The sequence below is a fragment of the Plecotus auritus genome (assembly GCF_963455305.1).
Source record: "Plecotus auritus genome assembly, chromosome: 2".
In the NCBI taxonomy this organism is placed as follows: Eukaryota; Metazoa; Chordata; class Mammalia; order Chiroptera; family Vespertilionidae; genus Plecotus; species Plecotus auritus.
Window position 1 is genome coordinate 203,910,660 of NC_137771.1, and position 25,514 is coordinate 203,936,173.

The 25,514-nt window shown below is 39.8% G+C and overlaps 1 protein-coding gene across 4 annotated transcripts in view; it reads right to left on the reverse strand.

Annotated features, from left to right (window-relative positions):
• The window catches only part of PPM1L (protein phosphatase, Mg2+/Mn2+ dependent 1L), a 248,654-nt gene that overhangs the window by 97,296 nt on the left and 125,844 nt on the right, over positions 1 to 25,514 (reverse strand). Inside the window, exon 1 of one of the 4 annotated variants that reach the window (XM_080655776.1) lies at positions 22,294 to 22,413. The exons of 2 other annotated variants lie outside the window; for them this stretch is intronic. In XM_080655776.1, the coding sequence (XP_080511902.1) occupies positions 22,294 to 22,329 (36 nt within the window). In that variant the 5' untranslated portion in view covers positions 22,330 to 22,413. Of the gene's footprint in view, positions 1 to 22,162; positions 22,414 to 25,514 lie in introns of those variants that run through there. One more of the 4 variants, XM_080655775.1, reaches the window with a different exon arrangement.

Genomic DNA, 25,514 nt, shown 5'->3' on the forward strand with positions numbered 1-25,514 from the left:
GTCTGAGGTTCTGTAGTCCTCCCTGCAGACAGATCTGGGCCACGGAGAGAAAGTGGGCCTGAAGCCACTTAGATCCTGCCCAAGAGGACCACCCAGAGGGGTGAAAGGACTCCACAACGGGGGTCCTACAGAATGGGATTGTCAAAAACCAGGAGGTTAGGAAAATGCATTGCTTATATTACAAGTAAAATGTAGGTGCCCCGTGACCTGGAGAGAAAGAGCATTGTTTGTTATGCACTTAGGAGGCACTGAAAGCTCGAGGCCATTTCAATCAAATAAGCACTTTTCCGCCCCTCTCTTTTTCTCTCCTCTTCTTCCTTCCTTTTCCAGTCATGATAAAAATAAGAGATTAGGATAGACACTCACAGAGGGAAGACCATGTGAAGACACAGAGAAGATGGCCATCTGCAAGCCAGGAAGAGAAGCCTCAGGAGAAACCAAACCTGCCAACACCCCGCTCTTGACACTAGCCTCTCGAATTGTGAGAAAATAGAATTCTGCCCTTTAAGCCACCCAGAAGGCAGTACTTCCTATGGCAGCCTAGCAAACTACTACCTTAAACCCTAAATGGCAATTTTTCTGCAGTTAAAAACAAGGAAAACTGCTGTGAAGATAAGAGTTAGGTTTGCCTCAGGGCCAAGAAACGTAAGATACCCTATATCTCTACTATTCTCTGTCATCTTATTTTCTCCAACAGTGCTCCAAGCTCAAATTCTCACAGCAGTACTGTCCTAGAAGAAAAGGCCTGGTCAGGTTTGGTTTGAAGAATCCCACAGGAATAGTCTAATTGGTCCTCCTTCAATTAGGCTTCCACCTCCCAGACCAATAGCTGTGTTCAGACGGGGTAAGGTACCTGGCCATGCACCCTGTGGTCAGGAGGAATGTGGCAGCTGTTGCTAGTGGTGAAGAAGGCTGCCAAGCAGATTACATACACAAAACCCACAATTTACATCCATTCTCTCATTTTATCCTTACTTTAGCGGGGAAAAACTGAGTAACATATCCAAGGGCATACAGAAAAGCACGTGGTAGGCTGGCTATGGAAACCAGATCATCTAACTGTATGTAAATCTAGTACCTTTCCTAATACTCCAAATCTGTCTTTTAAAAGGTATTTTAGAGCAAACAGATCTAATTCATTTGATATCTCTTAACAGGGAACTAGATAAGTAACCTCTAATGTCACTTCTAACTGTAAAATTCTATGATTATAAAAGAGATCACTCACTGGTTTAGTCCAGGTTTTGTGGTATGCTCTGGAGTCATTCTTCTATTTATTTAGTTCATTTAATGAACATATACTGAGCACCTACTACTTACTATATGCCAGGCGTTCTTCTCTTGTCCTATTGCACATCAAAGAGCCCAAATACCAAGCTAGGCCCTTGAACAACATAGCAACTGCCTGACAAAAATGGAAAAATTAGTATAATAAATTCATATACTCAAAATAAAATTAAGCATTAGTGGCAAGTTTCATCTGACCAGCCACACAAAGATTTTCTTATAGACATGTTAATCACCATATCTCTCTTCCTCTCTCTCTCTTTCTCTCTCACACACACATGAAATCACAGATCCAGTGAAAATGAGAAACTTCATGGCATAAAAATCACATAAGATGTAACAATTTCACCACCAGCCCGGATAAGTCTCCAATCTAAAAATAAACTCAGCATCAGAATACAGACACAGCTACAAAGTAAAGGAGGAAAACAAAATTTTATGTAGCTGATTTTTTTAGGCCTTAAATGTAGTTGCTTAAACCGTTCTTCTGTTTATCACTATATAATTTCTCCCTATTAAAAAAATGTATTTTTTTTTATTGATTTCAGAGAGGAAAGGAGAGGTAGAGAGAGCTAGAAACATCAATGGTGAGAGAGAATCATTGCTCAGCTGCCTCTTGCACGCCCCACACTGGGGATCAAGCCTGCAACCCGGGCATGTGCCCTGACCAGGGAATGGAACCGTGACCTCCTGGTTCATAGGTCAACGCTCAACCCCTGAGTCATGCTGGCCGGGCAATTTCTCCCTATTTTAAAAATACCCAGAATATATATTACACATCTACGGTATCACACCAGACAACTTCAAGATACAACTGGAAATTATTTTGCTTTCCCAACTGTACTTTCTTGAAATAGTTCTGGTTAGAAGAGATAATGCAGTCTGGCTTTGATTCTGGGCCTTTGCTGATGTTGGTGTGTTAAAGTGACACAGGTGAGGGTTTTCTATCTTTATGCTCAGGCATGAGATGTTCCTTGTATACATATCTGGCAAAAGTAAAGATGCAGAAAAAGACCTGCCCCATCATCCTTCGTAGCATCTAATTTGCATGATATCAACCCATTTGCCTCAGGTAGAAAAACTGAACAGCTCTAGCTTTCCTGATTCATCTGCAAAACAGAAATATATGCTGTGTGGCATCCTGGGAGGATCAATGATTATTTATAGGGCTATAACAAGCTCCTTGGAATATACTTGAAATAAAACAAGCACGAATGCCTTGCCTCTTAAAGAAGTTCCTCTATCAATTCACGCTTCTACACATCCAATATTTCACACAAGTGCAGAGGGCTCTGGAGAATGCTGTCCTGATGACCATTTATTTGGGTCAGAGGCAATCCTGTAGCATTAGCACTTGTGTTTGTACCCATCACCCACAGCTGCCACTGCCAAAGTACATTCAGAGCAGAGCCAGAAAAGAGATTTCTCAAATTGAGACGAACATCCCCCTGCTTGGCTGCACAGCTAGCAGAATTCTTTTGCTCCAAAGTCAATTCAACACATGCTTCCATGACACAAGATGAATGTGGTATTCAGTACTGTGTAGCTGTCATGGGGAGATCTAGGAAGTCCTAGTCCTCACAGAGCTTAAATTCCTGGTGTGGAGACTGGCTAATTGAAATGAAACAACAGAGGAATTATGTAGCAGAAAGAGGTCTGAATCAGGGCTACGATGTTAGTCATTTCATCACAAACACTGCCGTCTCCTCAATCCATCACCTTTGAACATAGGGCCTGGCTAGATCTGTAAACTTCAGTTCCCAAATTCCGGAATTCTAATTTGGTATCAAAAGGCATGGTACCATCGATATGGTTCAGAAATCATGAAGGGAGAGACTCACTGGAGCCATATGAAATGGCAGAGAGAAAGAAGCCACGGGACAGGGGAAAGGAGGTAGGTTGGTACAGAGCCTTTCTGGCTACATCTACATCAGGTCACCGAAGGAGCCTTCTCCGTCAGGGCCACTGCCTCAAAGTTCCCAGTGACACACCTACATCTCTCATCCTGCTTCCCTCACTTCTGCCTCCACTCTTGCTATCCACAGTACTCCTTGCTGCTAGATTTCTGAATCTGAGGTTTGTGGCTGTGAAATTAGCTTGCCCTATGGCCAGAGTAGGCTTCATCATCTACCATCACCAACCCTTTCAAAACCCAGTGCTAGCTCCCTGTGAGACCAGAAAGAGCAGAACGAGAACTAAAAGGTCTGTCTGCAACTGCCCTCAACTAACTTTTCAACCCTGCACCAGCCACCTCTCTAAGCTTCAGTTTCTTCCTTCAAAACGTCTGCTTTAGTCATATTATCAATTTCATCTGAGGAAACTACATGAGTTAACAGGTGAAACTAAACCTTAAGGTTCTCTAAAAACATAAGGCCATCATTTTTATGCTTATTATTAACGGTACAAAAGTGAGGACTTATTGAAATGATGGGTTAAAAGAGTTTGTTATTCTACTTTCAATAATAATGGGCTGTTCAGTGGTTTGCCGCTCTGTTGACGAATGAGTTTGCCCACCACTGGACTAGACTAAATGTTACCACGTAGTTAGAAGCTGTGAGGATTAGGCAATTGTGGCATATTGTGTGCAAAGAGGTAAAGGGTAGTATATGACAGTGGTCAGCAAACTCATTCGTCAACAGAGCGGCAAACCGCGGGGCTAGTTGACAGCAAAACAAACAGCCTCCTGAGAACACAAAGCTCCACTTACTAAAACACTTAACTACTGAAGAAATCCAAGGCCACAAATTTTGTTAATAAAGACAACGTTAGAAAATAAGCCACACTCAACTGAATTGTTGTTTTGATCACCAAATGGCTAGCTTAGAAGTTAAACTATATTGTCTTTCCATGGATGTGTTCTATAACATACAGGTACTAAATACATTTTAATAACCCTCTCCAAAACGTGACGATTTCTATTTCCAAAACTCACTGGCCGTGCGAATTGGATTGAGACATTCAATTGTATGCATGTGAGTGTGACACTTACAAATTGGGGTTCTGGTGAACTGGTAAATCAGATTTTGAAAACAGCGACTGCTGCAAACGACTGCTTCTCGTTTGATGATAACAGGTAGCTCCGCATTTAGAATTCTAAGAGCCAATTTCAACGATTAGAAACAGCTTCCTGATTTTCTGATTTTTACAAGTTGAGTTTTTTTGGACAGGTGCTGTTCACTCTTAAAGGGAACATAAAACAAACAGAAGAGAAGAGCCATTTTACATATTTTTGCTAAGCTCGGTAAAAATGAGCCTCCAACATTTCTACAATGAAGTTTTATGTCAGTAAAGAGCTGACAGAAGGATACACCTCTGAAAGGAAATCTAAATGTGAATTATTGCCTATCATCAGGCATAGTCAGGACTTAGCTTGTAATTTTAGGTTGACCTTGTAAAAATATCAGAACTGACCTATCTCAGTCCCATATGGATGTAAGCCTAACTATTGCACATAGATCTTTCTCTATGATCCGCCAGGAGATGCCATATATCACGTATATTTAGGTGAAGGAGGGCATATGACAACACCTCTATCAAGCCTTGAAATAGCAAATGCTTTCCAGGCACCAACTATACTCTCAATGCTGCACTTTTCTAACGCTTAAGCTCCATGGCTTATTAAACTATTTTATGTTGTCCCAGAGAATGAAGTATAGTTAGGTGCTGACTTCCACATCTGAAAGGTGCCACGGTCACTATCAGGCTAGACTTGGTTCCCCAACTCCCTGTGACAGAACCTGCCAAAACTAGAAATGATTTTTCTCTCTGGGCTGGACCATTCTTTGACTTTGGAAGTTTCAGAATATAAAGAAGCAGAGACCAGCTAAAAGTTGTTAATGTCTTTCTCAAATACAATATTTAGTTATTACCCACACTGCTTCTAACTCTCTGCAAAAGAACATATTCTTCAATGTATCCAAAATGTCTAGGCTTCGAGCTGATACGGCAGAGTTTTGCTCATAGCCCATAGGCGACTGCTGTGGGAGCAACCAATAGACTATTCCAAAGAGAGTAATTCTTTTCCCTAAGACAGAAATCATTGCTCAATGGTGACATCTAATCACATCCCCTTTCATCTTTTGGGAGAGAGAATAAACCCGAACCTCCATCCTAAAAGAAACAAGTGAATATCATTTCTAAAGAGACACTTTTAGCAGTACATTTGCAGAAAAATTGATACCTTTTTTGCTAAAGTTGCTCATCCTCTGGGAAACACGGATTGTGGTTTAACTTGCCTAAGAACAACAAATAATAGAGTTTATTAATTCCATCTGCTTGCCCTGAGAAGAAAATAACCATCTTGTGAATATGTCAGGAGTCCCTGAGCCCAAGAATAAGACTGCCTGAGATGTTATCATTCTCAAAGGTTCAAATGCACCCCCACATGCTTTGTTGAAAAAGACTGCAATTTTGGCCAGCAGATAATCATTCTTGGGTCATATCAAATACAGGTAGCATCTACTGTCTGAATTTCCAATTCAGCCTCAACACTGGTTTAAAGGTGAGGATGACTGAAGAGGAAACTGATTTTTTTTCTTATGCCTAATTACTTTTCTATTTAGTGTACTAGCACCCATTTCAATATTCATTGACGTGGTAAGATTTGAAGGCAGTGGTGAGAGAATAAGGCTACTTCACAAGTGTTGCCATGAGTTCAACTCACCGAATAAACCAGTTGCATGTACTATTCAATGACCTAAAACTTGCTGAAATAAGGACACATTTTCTAACTCATCTTGACTGATTAACATAACTTCTAAAGTTCTTTCTTGAAAATCAGGAAATAAAACATCCGGTTTTTATGAAGCTCTTTCGGAACAATAAAATATTCATTCAAAAAATATCTTCAAGTGGAAGTAAGGCAGCAATCAGCCTAACTGGTTTCTGCAATGTGTGACTCACTGCAATTTCCTGACTGGCTTCCAGGGGGCTGCCCAAACTCTTTATGGTCAAGCTTTATTGTGGTATCTATAGTGAGATCTTAAAAGGCAGAGTAGCTTATTTAAAAATAAAGCAAAAAATATAAATAAAAATAAAACTCATCAGTGAATAGGAAATAGATGGCTTTTAGAGGTGAACTTTTTTCTTTGTTCCACAAGGTTACTCTTAATGTAACCAGACACAAATTCTAGTTCCTTTGCTAGTAATAATCCCCAAGTTAATTTTATAGGAACCCCAACTGAACAGGCATTAGTTACATGCCAAAGCAGCAGAAAATTAGGACCTTTAGTCGTTTATGCATTGGCAGAAATCAGACCTGTCCTTATGTTTCCAAAATTTCACAACCAGGATGTGATCAATCTCACTTTTTCATATACTTTATGAGGAGAGGATCCGTGTCTGTCTTAACTATGACTGTTCCTTTTGCCTAGCACAGTGTCCCCAGGAAATATGCAGTCTATCCTTGGGGGATGGGAGACCATATACTGCATTCCTAAAAACTAAGGCCTTCTTATGAGCAGGAAAAGTAAACAGGCTTTTGTAGTCCTAGACTTTTATCAATTTAGAGCTTCCAGATGGGTCATTAAACATCACTGTAAGCCCAGCCGGCATAGCTCAGTGGTTGAGCATCGACCTATGAACCAGGAGGTCCCTGGTTCAATTCCCAGTGAGGACATATGCCCGGGTTGCAGGCTCTCTTTCCTTCTCCCTTCCTCTCTGAAATCAATAAAAAAATATTTTTTAAAAAAACACACAAAACATCACTATTAAAGAAAAGGCCAAAAAGGTCCTTCCAGAATTGTACTGGGAGCCTGAGGGAGAAAGGCAGACTGCGGGGGGGGGGGGGGGGGGGGGGGACGGAAGGGGGGGGGGGGCGCGGTAGTGGGTCAGTCCCTTGAATCAAGTCTTGGGGGACAGCCCTATTCCCATAGAGCTCCCAGAGGCAGCACACTTCTAAACAGGTTGCCCACCTATTGGTGTGAGCACTGGCTGGCTTCGAAGCATGCTGCCCTTGGTTGGCACTGTGGAGCCTGGCTGCAGGGACAACGATGGTGGTGGGCGCTTCTCAGAGCTCCCCACTCCCAGCGATGGAGTGCCATTTCAGCTTTGGCAACGTGAACAGAAAGAGCCATGGTGACCATGACGATGGCTCAGGACCAGGCCTCTCCCTGTGTTCCCAGGACCATTTAAGCCCTGGGAGGCAGGGCAATACAGTGAAAGAGTGTGTGTGTGTGTGTGTGTGTGTGTGTGTGTGTGTGTGAGAGAGAGAGAGAGAGAGAGAGAGAGAGAGAGAGAGAGAGAGAGAGAGAGAGAGAGAGAGTATTTGTGTTTGGGGAAGACCACAATAATGACCAACATCAGATTCCTGGCAAGAAGGGCTCAAAAAACCTACTTAATGAGTAATAAAAATAAAGGCAAGTAATGCTTTCTTAAGCCTGAGGCTCAGAGAGTAATTCACACCAGCTACTCACTTATTAACTTTTTATGCAAAACAGGAAAAAGCAGGTATATGACATTTTGATGCAGCCATTTCTGACAGGAGGATATTTTTCTTCAGTCTAAAAACAAACAATTAAACACTTTTGTATACAAAGTACATAATACAATACAGACTACCTACTGTCAGGGGCATGAGGATAGGGTCTGGGGGTACCTATTACATCCATTGCTTTGTTTTGTTTAGTGTGCCTGCTTATCTTCAGGGCCTGAAATCTAATGTCAAAATGATCACAACCAAATATCCTATTCTGGAGGAAAGCCCAGTTCTTAAGTGGCCCAATTGTGATCTAAGATAAATGAAAAAGCAGAAGCATAGTAGTTGACATAGGCCAGATGGAAGGGGAAAGGCCAACGGGAAGAGAAGCTCTCAGAAAAGTCTGGTATGGCAGCCAGCCTGCTGAATCACAGGGTTCACAGAGCGGGCCTTAAAAACAGCCAGTTCAGCCCAACACTTCTTGTATGTAGTGGATTTCACCAATTTTACTCTAAAACTAAAGAGCACTAATGGTCATGATTCTCACTCATACAAATAAAAGGAATTTCAAAGCCATTAACCTCGTCTGAAGAGATTTCACAAAGGATTTTTCATTAACTACCCAGAGTTTAATAATCCTTCTCTTTAATCTGTTTTATTCCTGGCACTGTTCTTTAAACTTGAGCTCCTCTTCATCTGTATGTATCATTGTGCTTCCAAGTATAATGATTTGAACATAGCATTTGGAAATTTAATGCTTTCACCTAATGCTATCTACTACCATCTAATTTCTTATTATTAGCAAACTTGTCAGATATAGCTTTTATTCTTTTCTGGATTCAAATGATTCCAGACAACAGTATTTTATTAGTTACTAGATCCATGAAATGACACGTTTCTTATTGTTCTCAATCAGCCAAGATAATGGTGAACTATTAATGGTTCTTAAGTATCATTTTTCAAAATAATTTTTAAGTTATAGAAATATACTCGATCCAATTTTGCAACTTGATGTGGATATTTTAATATGAAACAAAAGCTCTTATGGAAAGACACATTTAAATAATAACTTCTCTGTTTTGTTAGATTATGCATATCATCACATTTTAGATTTACTTTTGTTTTTCACATCTGAAAAAAATCCCTCACCCTATTCTGAACTCTTATCCACTGTGATGCTTTGTAACAGAAATTTCCAGACACAATCAAAAACAAATTTTCAAAAGGTTTGAGCATATTGCTTTTCCAAAGTACAGCACAGACTAATCTTAACCAGATGTTATTATAGATTCATTCCCATTTATTCAGACATTCATTTATTCAAAAACTATTTATTAGGCATCTATGATGTGCCAGGTACTACTGCGCTAAGTGCTAGCACATACATCAGCAAACAGCTTTTGGTCTGGTAGGAAAGATGAGCAAGTCAACAGGCAATTGCCATATGGCATGAAGAGTACAAGCTAAAGGCACTCAAAGGAGAAGCAGCTAAACCGGCTTTTCTCAGGGGAAATGCCCTTAGCAGGTGAGTCCTGGGTGAGAAGAGTTAAATGGATGTGTGTGGGTGTAGGGGAGTAGAGGCAGGGCACAGGGCATCAGGGCAGAGGACAGGAGAAAGTTTTCCTACAGTCAAGGCCTTAAATATTGATGTGTAACAACTTTTATTTAATCATTTCAGTTTGAAATATAGCTAGAATTTTATTACAAACAAAGACCAAAAAGAACACTGATGTCCACCTGATTCTTGTTAATAGAAGTTCAAGGGCCTTAAACTATACATATTGAAATAAATCCAAATGCTGTTAATTAAAAAAAAAAAAAAAGAAGAACACTGATGGAAATTTAATATTTCTTTGTAATTCGGGCCATCACATTGTTGGCACACATTATAACATAGGGATGTCCTCAGGGTCCATTGGGGTTTGCTACCTATACTAACTGGTCCCAAATTAGCCTTCGCTTTGAAATCATGTCCTTCCTTCTTTTTTTTTATATGGAGGTCTCTGCTATCATTGTTTCTGCTTATAGGAGACCCTCTGTATCCCACCTGCTTTTTTGTTTTAATAACTATGGACAAGGAAATCAGATAAGCAGGCTTATGAAAATCATGTCTAACATAAGAATACATGAGTGAGGCTGGAGGAATTCTGCTATGACTAAAGTATATGAGATAGATAAAAGGACCTTATAGTATCAATTTTAGTCTTACAGAGAATACTTTGCTTACCGTTCATTGACTAGTTATATTCAGAGTCATCAAAGCCTGGAATGCAGGTTCTGGAAAAGTCAACAATTTCTAAAAGTGGAAACACTTTCACTGACCTTACATAACAATGTAAGTTGAGATGAATCTAGCTAGAACAGGAGAGTTATAATGCCAGTAGATTGGGAGATTTCTTTAATATCTTTAAGCATTAGTGGGATTTCGAGACCAAATTTGTCCCACTAATGCTTTTACGGAATGCCTACACAATGTCACTGAACCAAATACTGTCATGTAAGCCTCTAATTTGATGAGAGCAGATGATGACTGGGAGTTGTAGAGGAACAGAAATAAATGGCATTAGAAGCATTCAAGAATCCTAATTGCCTCTTGTCCCTCAGCACCTGTCCTCTAAGCTATTGAGAGGAATGCCCCCGTTCTGCCCCATGAAATGAAAGTCGCTGGCAGAAAAGATTTTGGTGCTCAATGTTTCTAAGTCACTTTTAAAAAGTTGATAGTAGTCAAGTTCTCTTTTCCTTCCTATTTGGGGGGCCCGACTCCACCACTGAGCTCCATTTTCATCATGCACATATTTAGCCAAAATGCATTTCTGATACCTAGAAATGGAACAAGAAGCATATGGAGCAAAAAACAGAAGCCGAAGTTGTATGCATATGGTTCTCAAAGGTGTTACCATAAAAAGAAAACTGGAATATGAAACTGGCGCTCAACTGGCATCTGTCTAAGAAAATACACTTTAAAAAAGTGGATATCAGAGTGTACTGAAAAGAGAAATACGTGGGCAGGCATCTTGGTTGATATCTGAGATCATGAAAGTTGGAGGTGGCAAAAAGTATTTTTAATCTATATTTTCCTATTGTACTCAAGGGAGCTACGTCACACCAGATGCATTATATTTTAGCACCTAGAGGGGTCTAGACCATTATTTTTATTTCAATTATGCATTGAAACCACTAATTTCTAGTGGTCAAAAATTACTTTCAGAATTCACAGCACATGTATGTGGTAAAGAATTTATATCCATAATATATAAAGAACTCTTACAACTCAATAATAAGAAGGTAAACAACACAATAGAAAACATTTTGACCAAAGACTTGAACAGACATGTCACAAAAGAAGATACATGAAGAACCAACACACACATCATTAGTCATCAGGGAAATATAAATTAAAGCCACAATGATATACCACCACACACCTACTAGAATGGCTAAAATGAAAAAGAATGACCATGGCAAGTGTTGGGAAAGATGTGGAGGAACTTGAACTCTGTTTATAAAAACACCACAATGTTGAAGTAGTTTATAGAGTAGGGTAAGTTCAAATTTCAGTTTCTGAATTCCCTGAGTTTAAGAAATGTCTGAAACAGGTACATAAAAAGATGTTCAGCATTACTAATCACCAGGGAAATAAAAGTGAAAACCACAAGGAGATATTACCTCACATTTGTTAGAAAGGTTATTATCAAAAAAGACAAGAAATAAGTGTTGGTGAGGATGTGGAGAAAAGGGGACCCTTGTGCACTCCTGGTAGGAATGTAAATTGTTGCAGTCCCTATGGAAAACAATATGGAGAGGTTCCTCAAAAAATTAAAAATAGAACTACTATATTATCTACTTTTGGGGATTTATCCAAAGAAATGAAAACACTAACTCAAAAATAAATACGGGCCCTCATGTTCATTGCAGTATTATTAACAACAGCCAAGATATGGAAAACCTTAAGTGCCTATCAATAGATGAATGGATATAGAAATTGTGATATCTCACACAATAGAGTATTATTCAGCCATAAAAAAAGAATGAAATCTTTCAATTTGTGAAAACATGAATGGACCTTACGGGCATTATACTAAGTGAAATAAGGCAGACAGAGAAAGACATATGACCTCATTTACATGGGGAATAAAAAAGATAATATAATAATAAACAAGCTCATAGATACAAATAACAGATTGGTGTCTGCCAGAGGTGTGAGCAAAATGGATGAAGGGAGTCAAGAGGTACAAACTTCCAGTTTTAAAATAAATAAGTATAGGGGATGTGATATACAGCATGGTGACTATAGTTAATAATACTGCATTGCATATTTGAAAGTTGCTAAGAATAAATTTTAAAAGTTCTTATCATAAGAAAAAAATGTGTATGGTGATGGATGTTAACTAGACTTACTGTGGTGATCATTTTGTAATATCAAATCATCATGTTGTACACCTAAAACTAATATAATATGTCAATTTTACCTCAAAAACAATTTTTAAATGACTTTGAATCCCAGAAGAAATGACTCACCATGCCATATATCATCTTGGTTACCTGCTACAGCCTACAACCAACATGCAATGCTAAAAAAGTTATCTCAATTGCTCTGAAAAAAACAGAAACACAAAAACCAAAATAAACACTTCATAAAAGCTCATTTAGCATATGCAGTTGAGAAAAATTTTAATCATATACACACATTAAAAAATAGACTTAGAAAGTAACTGAGAATAAAAACGAAGGAAGGAAGGAAGGAAGGAAGGAAGGAAGGAAGGAAGGAAGGAAGGAAGGAGGGAGGGAGGGAGGGAGGGAGGGAGGGAGGGAGGGAGGGAGGGAGGGAGGGAGGAAGGAAGGAAGGAAGGAAGGAAGGAAGGAAGGAAGGAAGGGGATAAAGGAAGGAAAGAGAGAAAGGCAGGCCAGCCATAAAATTGAACTGAAAGAAACTTGAAAAGTTTCAAGTTTTGATTATATTTCAAGACTGAGGATAATAGTAAGCATTATTGCTCTTCTTATATGTTCAATATTTTAACATTAACAGCCAGGTTCTTCTTTCACTTGTGGCTTGAAGGGGGAATGGTTAATATTCAGGACATGATTTGACATGGTATGGCAGGACCTATCATGACAAAAAATAGATTCTTCAGCCATACCCCCTTCCTTCTTCTCAGGACTAAGGAGTATTAACTAGGCCAGAACACCACCTCAGCTACAGGGACCCCCTTCATGTTTTTTAGAGATCCAGAGTTACTGAAGATCCTCTCAACCCACCCATAAGAGCAGAATTTAGAGGTCCTAGGGCAGGGGTGGGCAAACTTTTTGACTTGAGGGCCACAATGGGTTCTTAAACTGGACCGGAGGGCCGGAACAAAAGCATGGATGGAGTGTTTGTGTGAACTAATATAAATTCAAAGTAAAGGAGCGGAGGGGAGAGCAAGAGAACCGGATAGAACAGCCGGATCCGGCCCGCGGGCCGTTGTTTGCCCACAGCTGTCCTAGGGGGAAAGGGAGCTAATTTGCAAGTTGTTATAAACATAGTTCCTAATGTAGTATTGTTGACTTCTAATAATAGATGTTCAATTCACTAGTCAAAGCTCAGCTTAAATATTAAATACTAGTGACCCGGTGCACGAAATTCATGCACATTAAAAGGGGATTAATTAGAGGAAATAATTTAATATTGCTATTTGCCCTTTCTCTATAATAGAAGTGTCAGAGATGAAAGAAAATTAGTAAAATGTATATGAAAACCTTCCTCCTGTCAGAGTCTGGGGCACACCACAGGACCCAGAGTCAAGTCCCCGCCCACCCACATGCGCCTCAAAATTGCGTGAGACCCAGACCCAGCCGGCCCCCCCGCAATGGGCTAGATCCAGATCTGGCCAGTCCCACCCTTGTCAAGCCCTGACAGGCAGGGGACGTAGCCCCAGGTCCCCTGACCCAGCTCCAGGACAGGGGGCATGGCCTGAGGTCCCCCAGCCCAGACTGGGGCGGGGGGGGGGGTGCCTTGAGGTCATCTATCAAGCCCCACCAGGTGGGGGACATAGCCTGAGATCTCCTGTCAAGCCCCACTGGGTGGGGGGGCATGGCCTGAGGTCCCCCGTCAAGCCCCGCCAGGTGCGGGGGGGCACAGCCTCAGGTCTCCCGGCCCAGCACCGGGAGGAGGGCACAGCCTCAGGTCCCCATCAAGCCCCATCGGCAGGAAGGTGCAGCCTCAGGTCCCCTGTAAATCCCTGCTGGGCAGGGGCGCAGCCTGAGTTCCCCAGACCCAGCACTGGGGGTGCCCCTTGAGGTTCCCCATCAAGCCCCGCTGGGTGGGGGGCACGGCCTAAGGTCCCCTGTCAAGCCCAACCAGGCAGGGGGACACAGCCTCAGGTCCCCTGGCCCGGTGATGGGGTGGGGGACACAGCCTGAGGTCCCCTGTCAAGCCCCACCTGGTGGGGGGTGCGGCCTGAGGTCCCCCGGCCTGGCCCTGGGGCAGGGGGAGCAGCCTGAGGTCCCCTAGCCCAGCACCAGGACGGGAAGTGCACCTTGAGGTCCTCTGTCAAGCCCCGCCAGGCGGGGGGCATGGCCTCAGGTCCCCTGGCCTGGCACTGGGGCGGGGGATGTGGCCTGAGGTACCCTATCAAGCCCTGCCAGGTGGGGGACACAGCCTGAGGTCCCCTGTCAAGCCCCATGGGGGCAGGAGAGGGCGTAGCCTCAGGTCCCTGCTGATTGCTTGTTAAGGCTCCTTATGGGAACTTGGCCTCAGCTGTGGGTGCAGCCATTTTTGTGACGGAGTGATGGTCAATTAGCATATTCCCTCTTTATTAGATAGGATTAGCCCCTTTGCATCACCATCTGCACTCCTGTATGGGAGTGCAGAGAACCTGCACCTCTAATAGAGTACTTATGGGACTCTGCCCATTGCTATAGTTAGTTGTTCATGCATTTAATTGCCCTACTTGATGGTGAACTGTTTGAGACTCTGTCTTGGTAATCACCACATTCTTACACTATTTATCTCTGTGCATTCACATTAAGTAGACAGGCCTCCAAAAGTATTTGGTGAATAAATTTCATCAATCCTCTTTGCTTCTGTGTTATGATTACTGTTTCTAAATCTAAAATACGATTCTAAAAAAGGAAAGTAGTGATAAGATTACATATAGTTTCAACTTCTGTCTAGCAGACTTTCTTCTCCTAGTTTATAGGTATTTATAAAATAGGGCTCAAGGAAACTGATAAACAAATTTCCAACAAAAAATCTTTGTATAAGCATGACATCCATTTCTCATTGTTCCAAATGTAACAAGGATCCATAGTTCTTCTGTGTAAGTCATTTTAAGATCAAACATCCACAGTAAAAGCAACTCTTAGGTCATGACTTTGATCATAAATACAATCTAATATAAACATGATCTAATACTTTAAAAAGAAAACCTAAGGCCAAATTTCTTGAGTTGATTGTAAGCAATATAAGGTCACTCAATTTTAAATATCAGCACAAACTCAAAAATCTTTTAGGATAGTGGACACACTCAAATAAGTTTATGCTTCAAACAAGGGCAATACAAAGAAATAAAAAGACTTTTCCTTCTTTGCTGAATATTCTCCTTTTGCTCCCAGAATCATTCTTTACTTTCTAAGTGCTCTACCCAGAGAAGCTGATCTGCACAGCCAGCATCAACTGGACTCCCTTGGCTTCTGGCTTCTCATTGGTTTGACTAATGAGAAGCAGGAAATAAGAGGGAGGGAAGATAAAGAGAGACATTTATCTTCTTGGATTCCTCCCTCTAGACTACAGGCTGGCAGTGACTGTGTTACTGCTCCTACTGAAAAGTCCCTCTCTCCTATCTTCAGCTCTTGCTGGTTCCTAGTAACATGATACCCCTTCCCCTTTAGGCTTAGGAACAGAAACAGCTTTGAACTATTGCTAACGCAGGGGTCCTTCACCATCCCTTTTTTTATTTTCCTTAACTCTGCCCCACTCTTCCCCGCCCCCCGTTTTTATTTATTTATTTATTTGTTTGTTTTAAATTTCTTTATTGATTAAGGTATTACATATGTGTCCTTATCCCCCACCACACACCACCCTGAACCCGCCCAATCTTGTCTGCCCCACTCTTGTAAATCATCCTTTCGTTAACCATAGTGACAATTCTTGGATGCTGAAAAAAATAACTGAATCCCAGCAATAAATAAAATAATACAAAGAATATAATACACTTATATACCTAAGAGGGAAAAAAAACTACATTGTCAATTAAGGAAAACGAAGATGTGCAGAATAAAAAATATAAACTTGAGAGAAAAAGAAAAGCAGATACATTAAAAAAATTTTAATCCTAAATATAAATTGCTTAATTATTCTTTACTTTTTGATGTGATTTTTTCTAAGTAGACTAGAATTAATGTTGACAAGAAAGTTTTCTTTAATTTTCATCCTAAACTACTTATTTCTCATTATATTTTTACAAAGCCCTGCTACTGTAGCCCAAGGTATCTGCTCAAACTTGTATTTTCACTGCCACCTTCCCTTTTCCATAGGAGCTATGCTTTTATTGTATCCAAGTATGTATGATGTTATGCTCCTAACACACATACAGTGGCATGTGGCCCCTAAGATTGCCCCCAATAATCTCCGCTCCTGGTATTTATGCCCTTATGTAATCTCTCCCTTGAATATGGGCTGGAACAAGTGATTTACTTCAAAGGAACAGAACATGGCAAAAGTGATGATTTTGTAGTTACAAAAAGACTGTGGCTTCCATCTAGGGTGCTCCATCTTGCTCTCTCACTTATTTGATCTACAAAATGCCAGCTGCCATGTTGTAAACTGCCCTATGAAGGACCATATGGCAAAGAATTGTGGGAGGTCTCTAGGCAACAGACACTGAGAAACAGAGGCCCTCAGTCCAATTGCCCACAAGGGATTAAATTATGCCAACAATCAGGTAAGTGAGTATACAAGTGGATCTTTCCCCAGTCAAGCCTTCAGATGAGCCTTCAGCCCCAAACCAACACTCTGACTATAACCTCATGAGAGATCCTGAGTCAGAAGCGCCAGGTAAGCTGTGTCTTGATTTCTAGTCCACCAAAACTGGGAGAAAACAAATGGTTGTTGTTTTATGCAGTAACACTTTAGAGTTATCAGCTATGCAGCAATAGATACCTAATATACATATGTCATCAGGCATCTTAATCCTTTTTTAAATTAATATTCCTATAGAAATACAACCTGCAGAAACTAATAGCACTAGGGGAAGGATAACATTTTAAAACATCAAAATGTGTGGTCTTTCCTTTTAAAAACATGTTATGAAGGGGCAGGAAATAGAAAGAACTCTAGCTAAAATTAGGAATTGTTCAATAAATAGAAGCCCAAAAGTAAACAAAAGAGAAATGAAAGGATAAAACTGATTAACTAGAGCTAAGATTTTAAAAGGCTTAAGTGAGAAGTTAAAATGTATAGCATCCAAATAAAAAGAGAAACTGTCTTATAAATATTGTGATTTTTAAAATGTTTTAAAATATGCCTTCTCTAGTTCTACTTTTCCCATCAAAAAGAAAATGGGAATAGGCTTAACAAATACTAGAATTTTAAGAACAGAAAACTGTTCTTAAAGAGAACAAGAATTAAGGAAGGAAAAGAATTAATGAATGATAACATAAAAAGCTATATAACTTTCATTCTGCATATTTGATGACTTGCTCTTAGAATACTAAATAAATTGCATAAGTTTCTTGATAACGACTTATCATAATTATTTAAAACAACATGTATGTAATATATAGAAATTATAAATATACTATGATTTTGATTATAACTATTAAAAGAAGGTAATCCTCAAAGTTACTGATTTTAAAGCTTACCTTCAATGATGAGGGAAGAGGGGAGGACTCATCAAAAACTAGGAAGATAAAATGTAGTTCTCAGAACTATTAGATGGGCATTCAAGTAATTGGAAGGTCAATATTCCACACTTATCAATAAATCAGTGTCAACCTATGAAAACATAATGGTCCAAGGTGAACAGGATTCAATTTGGGATGTAATGAGCTTGAGAATGACTGATTAGCAGAACATGCTCTTTGTCAGAAGAACACATATTCAGAAAGATGTTATATATTTGAACTGGTAGGGAAAATACAGACATTCAGTAGAGCAACCTTATATGAGGTTAGGTTAGCAAATCACAATAAAAATTACCCTTAAGATCCCTTAGAAAGGATCATGGAAATATAGATTGTATCATCTCCCAGTGAGTCTAACTCGGCCAGTCCTTCCTCCAACACCGGAACCAGATGAAGAAGTTGGAGCATGTTGTGCAAAATCACATATCTTTCATCACTAAAGTCACACCCAGCATAGCAAGAGGCTCACAACCTGACTGAGAGGCACAAGGCAGCCGAGATGACTGAGGAGCACATGTTCACATCTCACACCGTAGGCTTACTATCATAACAGATCTCTCTCTCTCTCTCTCTCTCTCCTCTCTCTCTCTCTCTCTCTCTCTCTCTCTCTCTCTCTCTCTCTCTCTCTCTCTCTCTCTCTTCTTCTCCCTTATTCTCTCCCTCCTTCTCTCTCTCCACTCCGCTAATATACTGTGCATAGACTTCAGAAAATGCAGGAAAATGTTATCTTTATAACATCTCTGAAGAGCTGCCGAGCCTTTACTTCTCCTGCACCTGTGTTACTTACCCTGAGTTTTCTAAGATAGCACCAGGGAATGATCTAAAATGGTTTTTGAATATGAAACAAGAAGACTGAGTTCTTCTACGTGCAAATACTCTTTAGAGATACCACTTAATACCCATATTTCCACCATTCATAGTAACTATGATTCTGCTCCATACTCATTGCAATGATTTCCAAATTCCAGGGCTGTGGAGTTATTGCAAAGGTTCTGGAAATCCATATGAGCCACTGAGCATTGTCATTAGACTTAACAAATTAAAATAAACACATGCACTCTGAGAAATGTTTCATTTTTCAAATAGATAGATATGATTGTAATTGGCTAAATCCAAACACATTTTATGTATTTTTGTTTTGAAGATTTAGAATTGAGCCTACTCATTTGCTTCCCATCTTTCTAAAAAATCCTATGATGAAAATTAGACAAACAATAATTATAAGAAAAAATGTAGCACAGGAAAATCAGGAAGTCATAAATAAATCATACATTTATAAAGAATTTGTTTGAAGAATATGAACAAATGAGATCAAACTTTTTCAAAAAAAAAAAAATAAAACAAAAAAAAACACAGGAGAGATTCCTTGCAACCAATGAAGTAAGGTGGACAGTTTCCTCCAAAAGATTGTTAAAATTGATCTGATCAGAATTCAACCACAACAACAAAAGATTAACACATAATATTTCTCACCCAGAGTTAATTAAAAACAACAACAACACTTTTCAGCTATGCACAGACCTCACTGATCATCAGGGATATGCAAATCAAAACCACAATGACTATGGCCTGCTGCTTGAAAACCTCAAACTTTCATCATCCCATATTTAAGAAACAGCAGTGATTTAAGACTCTAGGGCAGGGGTGGGCAAACTTTTTGACTCGAGGGCCAGAATGGGTTCTTAAACTGGACCGGAGGGCCGGAACAAAAGCATGGATGGAGTGTTTGTGTGAACTAATACAAATTCAAAGTAAAGGAGCGGAGGGGAGAGCAAGAGAACCGTATAGAACAGCCGGATCCGGCCCGCGGGCCGTAGTTTGCCCAAGGCTGCTCTAGGGGCAGATGTTTGATTTCAAATCCCAGCTCCACTATCTCCTAGTTCTGTGATTTTGTTCAGGTTCCCCATCCTCTTTGTAATCCAGCCTCCCCATCTTTAAAATGAGAAGGACAATAGGACCTACTTCCTAGGGTCATTGTGAGAATCGGTAGTTTAAATAAAGCTTGCTTCCAAGTCCCTATCACATGCTAAGCATTCCATACATACCATAATCATCATTATTATTAACCACTCACCAGGTGTTTGCTGAATCTGTTACAGTCCACGCGTCAGGCATTCCAAAGACACACTGCTCTCTTGACTCAACTTTTATTTGATGGATAAATTGTCATGACAAATTGGTTTTCATAAATTAGTGAGATATAATGTTTGTCACTTCATCAAAATGAAGTGTTTCCCTAGGTTTAAAAAAATCAACTTCTATATAATTACCAAATAGCTACCCTTCAGAGTCAAAGAATAATTTTGTCACAGAGAGAGCTCATCAAAGTCATCAAGTCACTCTGAAAGCAGATTCCAGCGACTGAGACTCATTTTCAGATGGTGTTTACAGTCTCTCCCTCTGGTGAAGAAATGTGTTTTAATAAGACATTTAAAATCTTGATCACTGTCTTTAGAATTTTTACTCATTCAGATTCATGCAGTTTGAAGCATTTCATCTCATATCTATAGCACTAATTATCAAACAATGCCCCTTTCCCCTTCTTTAGAATGTCACAGGAAGGGAAAAAATATATACTTTTCCTAGTCATAATTTTCTAAACAGACATTCAGAATTTTATTACTTAGCACCTATCTGTACATATATTAGTAAAAGCCTAAGTGAGCATTACAACCGAAAGACTGGAATGACCGGCCAGCTGGCCGATAGCTATGATGTGCGCTGATCCAGACCTTGCTGCTGGGGCCCTAACAGACCCGAATCTGGTTCACCCGCATCCCGGACGCAGACAGGAGGGAGGAGGGAACCCGATTCCTCGCAGAAGCATCCATGCCTTAGCTTGCCCTGACAGCCCCGAATCTGGTTCACTCGCACCCCAGACCAAGACAAGTGGGAGGAGGGAGCCCGATTCCTTGTGGAATTGGCCGTTGGTTAGCTAGCTGCTGGGGCCAACCTCCCGCAGTACCTCCCCATGGCCGGCCGTGGTCCCTCCCCTCTGTAGGCAAGCAACCCCTCCAATAGGCCCCAATTGCCGGCCAGGCCGAGGGACCCCACCTGTGCACAAATTCGTGCACCAGGTCTCTAGTATCAGTAATAATGTCAAATTCTCTACAAGATAAAGAACAGAATAAAAATAATTCCAGAGTTAAAAAAAATCCCACAATGAGATACTACTTCATACCAGTCAGAATGGCTATTATCAAAATAACATGTTGGCGAGGAAGTGGAGAAAAGGGAACCCTCATGCACCCTTGGTGGGACTGCAAACTGGTGCAGACCCTATGGAAAACTGTATGGAGATTCCGCAAAAAAAACTAAAAATAGGTATACCATACGACCCAGCAATTCCACTTTTGGGTATTTACCCCCCAAAAAACAAAACATGTCTGCATTCCCACCAGCAGTGCACGAGGGTGCAGCTACTGTGGAGAACAGTATGGAGTTTCCTCAAAAAAACTAAAAATGGAACTCTCATTTGACCCAGTGATCCCACTTCTAGGAATATATCCCAAGAAACTAGAAACACTAATCAGAAAGGATATATGCACCCCTATGTTCATAGCAGCACAATTCACCATAGCTAAGATTTGGAAACAGCCTAAGTGCCCATCAGCAGATGAGTGATTAAAAAACTGTGGTACATCTACACAATGGAATACTACGCTGCGGTAAAAAAGAAGGAGTTCTTACCATTTGCAACAACATGGATGGAGATGGAGAGCATTATGCTAAGTGAAATAAGCCAGGCAGAGAAAGATAAATATCACATGATCTCACTCATTTGTGGAATATAATGAACAACATACACTGATGAACAAAAATAGATCCAGAGACAGAGAAACATCAATCAGAACATGAAACCTCAGGGAAGGTAGGGGAGGGGGGGTAAGGGGGAGAGATCAACCCAAGGACTTACATGCATGCATGTAAGCCTAATCAATGGACACAGACAACAGGGGTTGGGGTCATGAATGGGAAGTGGGGGGTAATGGGGGAATAAGGACACATATGTAATACCTTAATCAATAAAAAAATTAAAAAAAGAAGACATAAGCACAAACTTTTATATACCAAAACACACAGCATCAAATTACAGAAAGTAAAAGCTAAGAAACATGAGAAGAATCTCATGAATCTAAAATGCTAGTGAGAGACTCTTGTCTCAGAATTTGTTAGCTCCTCAGACAAAGAAATAATATGTGAGGATCAGAATAATATAATTAATAAACTTGATCAATAAACAAGTTTATAACTTTAATTCTTTATAAAGTTCATCAACATCTCAATATTCATCTCAAATATCCATAGAATATTTCTAAAAATTGATCATTTACTAGACCACATAGAGAACCTTGATAAATTGCTAAAGTAAGAATGACTCAGTTACTTTCTCTGACACAAAGGTAATACAAATCAAAACAACTTCATAGATACCAAAAAATATAACCAATTAGAGATTCTGACAACTAGAAAAGAAGTCATGAGCCAATGAAAACATCAAAACTAAAGTTACAAACTCTGAAATGAATAACAAAAACACTATACACTCAAATCTAAAGAATGTGACCAAAGACATACCCAAGGAGAAATTAGTTTCCGAGTCTGAAATGTATTTCCTTTCATTCTTTGTATTTTGAAATCCAATTCATTAAATGCCTCCATCTTGGCAAAACAATTCTGGACCTTCCATTTCACATTAATTTTCCTACCTCTGTGCTTTCAGCACCTTTTAAAAATCCCTTCATTTCACGCTTACACCATTCTGCTTGGCTTTACAGGCACTCGAGTTTGTGTCCAGCTCAACCCAGCGGACTTCCTGTTACTAGAGCGCAGGGGACCAGGCTTTATCACCTTTCACCAGCTCAGGATACAGTGGTGTTAGAACTGTTCTCTAATGGTTAGAGCATAGTTTTGGAAGGTCAAATAGACGGAGGTTAGAATCCCAGCCCTACCATTTTTTAGCCGTATGACAGGGCAAACTATTTAACCCTTTAGCCTTCCTTTCTCCTTTATAAGGGAAATTAGCATTATCTATTTAGTAGGTTTACAATCTAAAACACCATGGACAATATCTGGAACATAGTCAGTGCTATATAAAGGGAAACTATTATGAACACTGAGAAGTTAGATGAGTAAAGGAAAAACCTAAGAAATAGGTAAGTAGTATAAAACCATGGATACTGGAGCCAAACCAACCTCTCAAAACCTGGTTCTGCCAGTTACTTAACAGTATGATCGTGAGCAAGTTACCTAACATCTCCGAGTCTCCTTTTCCATGTCTGTAATTCCGTACAGTTACTGTAAAGATTAGAAACCAGGAATATAAAACACTTAGTAGGAGGCCTGGCACACAGTGAATGCTCATAAAGAGCAGCTCTGTTGTCACTCCCACATTGCCTCAATGATAGGTCTTCAGGAATATCTGCTGAATTGAATTAGAACATTTGTCAGAATCTCACTAGGATTGGCTTGGTCCCCTCCCTGATCACCAAACAAGGGCCAGAAATGACAGCAAGTTATCAAATTAGTTAGGCAAGTCCTCAAGAAGCCCCAACACATGACTGTGGTTCAGCATGGATCAGAGTAACTGAGGCCTCACAATTAAACAGCAACGAGTTGAAGAAGTTCGTTTTTAAGAAGTTAAATCATTAAAATTGACACCAGAACAATCTCTGAGCCAGCCTTTGGCAGGTCTCACTCCTCATTAATATAAATTAAATTCCTCAGGAGATGTGTCTCCCCACCTGACAAACAATGTTGACATTTACTGGCTTTCCCTCTGACCTTTCTGGACTTAAGAAATACCTCCAAATATTAGCTTTGAATACACTATTATTTTGGTTTTTACTTTATAACTATCTTTAAGAGTAAAGCAATATTTTGGTCTACCTTAGTTTTCAGAATGAGCCTTCACTTAACGTGCCACCTTCTGTTTTATGCTTAAGAATGCACGAGGTTATGCATGCCAAAAGAGAAGAAGCAAGTGTGGAGTGAACAACAATTCTGGAGCATTATTCTTTATTGGAGACCTTTTCCCTTCCATTAAATAAAGATGGATAATATTTTTCTTTCCTGAAAGTCAAAGCTAAAAATCTTTCATTTGGCTTCTCAAGTAATAGGAATAATATTAGAGGTATAATAAAATATCACTCTTACTCCATGTTGTTTGTACTAATAGATTTCATTAAATTACAGTTGTAGAATGTTAAGGGGGAGAAGGGTTCTTGCTAAGTGAGTGATTGGGTAGAGGTGGAATGCTGAGAATATTATTATTAAAATATACAAACATGAATATTTACCAGGGATAGTGTAGACTGGAGCTTTAGCTCTGCCATTTCTCTGCACCCAGCTGTCACTCTATCTAATTATCACAGTGCCATTTTGGTGGATGAATTTTGATGAATTACAGAATGTTAGAGTCAGAGGCATTTAGGGATTCCCTAATACAACCCACATATTACAGATCAGGAAAATAAAGTTTGGAGAGGAGAAGTCATTTGCTGAAAGATTTAAAACTCATTAGCTGTCAGAATCGATGCTAGTTGGTTTCTCTGTCTCATTTATATTAGGATTAAGGGTAAGGACCACCTCCATTAAAGAGTTGCATAGAGGGGACACAGCAGAAGACTAAGAAAAGCAAAGAGGGACTATCTAGTCAGAGACTTTCGGGCATCATCTGAAAATGAATCTTTACAAAAGTCAGAATAAAAGAAATGTCAGCCATTTACTATGACTAGACTAGTAGTCATCGTAGCTATAAGAGATGTTCACAGTCAAAAGAAGGGTGCACACTGAAGCTACACTTAGTGGGAGCACCCAAAGATTAAAACTCAAAAAATAAAGCATTATTTCTACTTGTTCAGAACCAGCTGATTATCTAAGATCCCTAAATGACCTTCTAATAAGGCCAGGCAAGATCAAAATAAAGTGATTCCCATTAATGTCAACTTGAGTTATGATTCTGTGAAATTTCCATCATAACTCCAGACAAAGCTATCAGAAACACGCAGCTCTCAGCCAGTAGATATATTTTATTTTCTACCATAATATTTAAAAGAATAATTTTTATCATTTTTAAAACACTAGTAGTGGAAAATGAAACGTGAAGCATCATTGCTCACAATGGCTCCTGTACTTACTTTTTAAAGGGGGTAGGAAGGTTTTGGTTACCATCTTGAACATGCCATCAATTTTTAAGACAACACAATTTTATCCTAAAAGTTGGTTTGCTATGAGAAAATAGAAATAAACTTACTTTCAAAAATAATGTTTTGAGTCATGATTTGCCCAACACTCAGTTTTTAACTTTGAACACTTAGATATGGTCACTAGAGGGGGGAAATGTGAATGGAAAATTATATTTAAAATTAAGCTTTTCAAAAAAGATGTGCACCTGAATTGATTTATAGTGGTCCCCCCTTATCCACAGGGGATACGGTCCAAGATCCCAGTAGATGTCTAAAACTGAAGATAGTACCAAACCCTGTACATAGTATGCTTTTTCCTATATAAACATATCTATGATAAAGTTTAATTTATAAATTAGACACAGTAGGATAGCAACAATAACTAATAATAAAATAGAACAAATATAACAACACACTGTAACGCAAGTTGTGTGAATGTGGTCTCTCTGTCTTATTGTGCTGGGCTCATCCTTCTTCTTGTGATGATGTGAGATGGTACACTGTCTACGGGATGAGATGAAGTGAGGTGAATGACGTAGGCAGTGTGCAGTAGCGTTAGGCTACGATAAGGGTTACTTGAACACAAACCCTGCAATACCTTAACAGTCAATCTGATAACCCAACCAGTTACTGAGTGACTAAGGGTGAGGAGCATGCACAGTGTGGATATGCTGGCCAAAGGGATGATTCACGTCCTGTATGGGATGGAGCTGGACAGCATGAGATGTCTTTCATCACGCTAC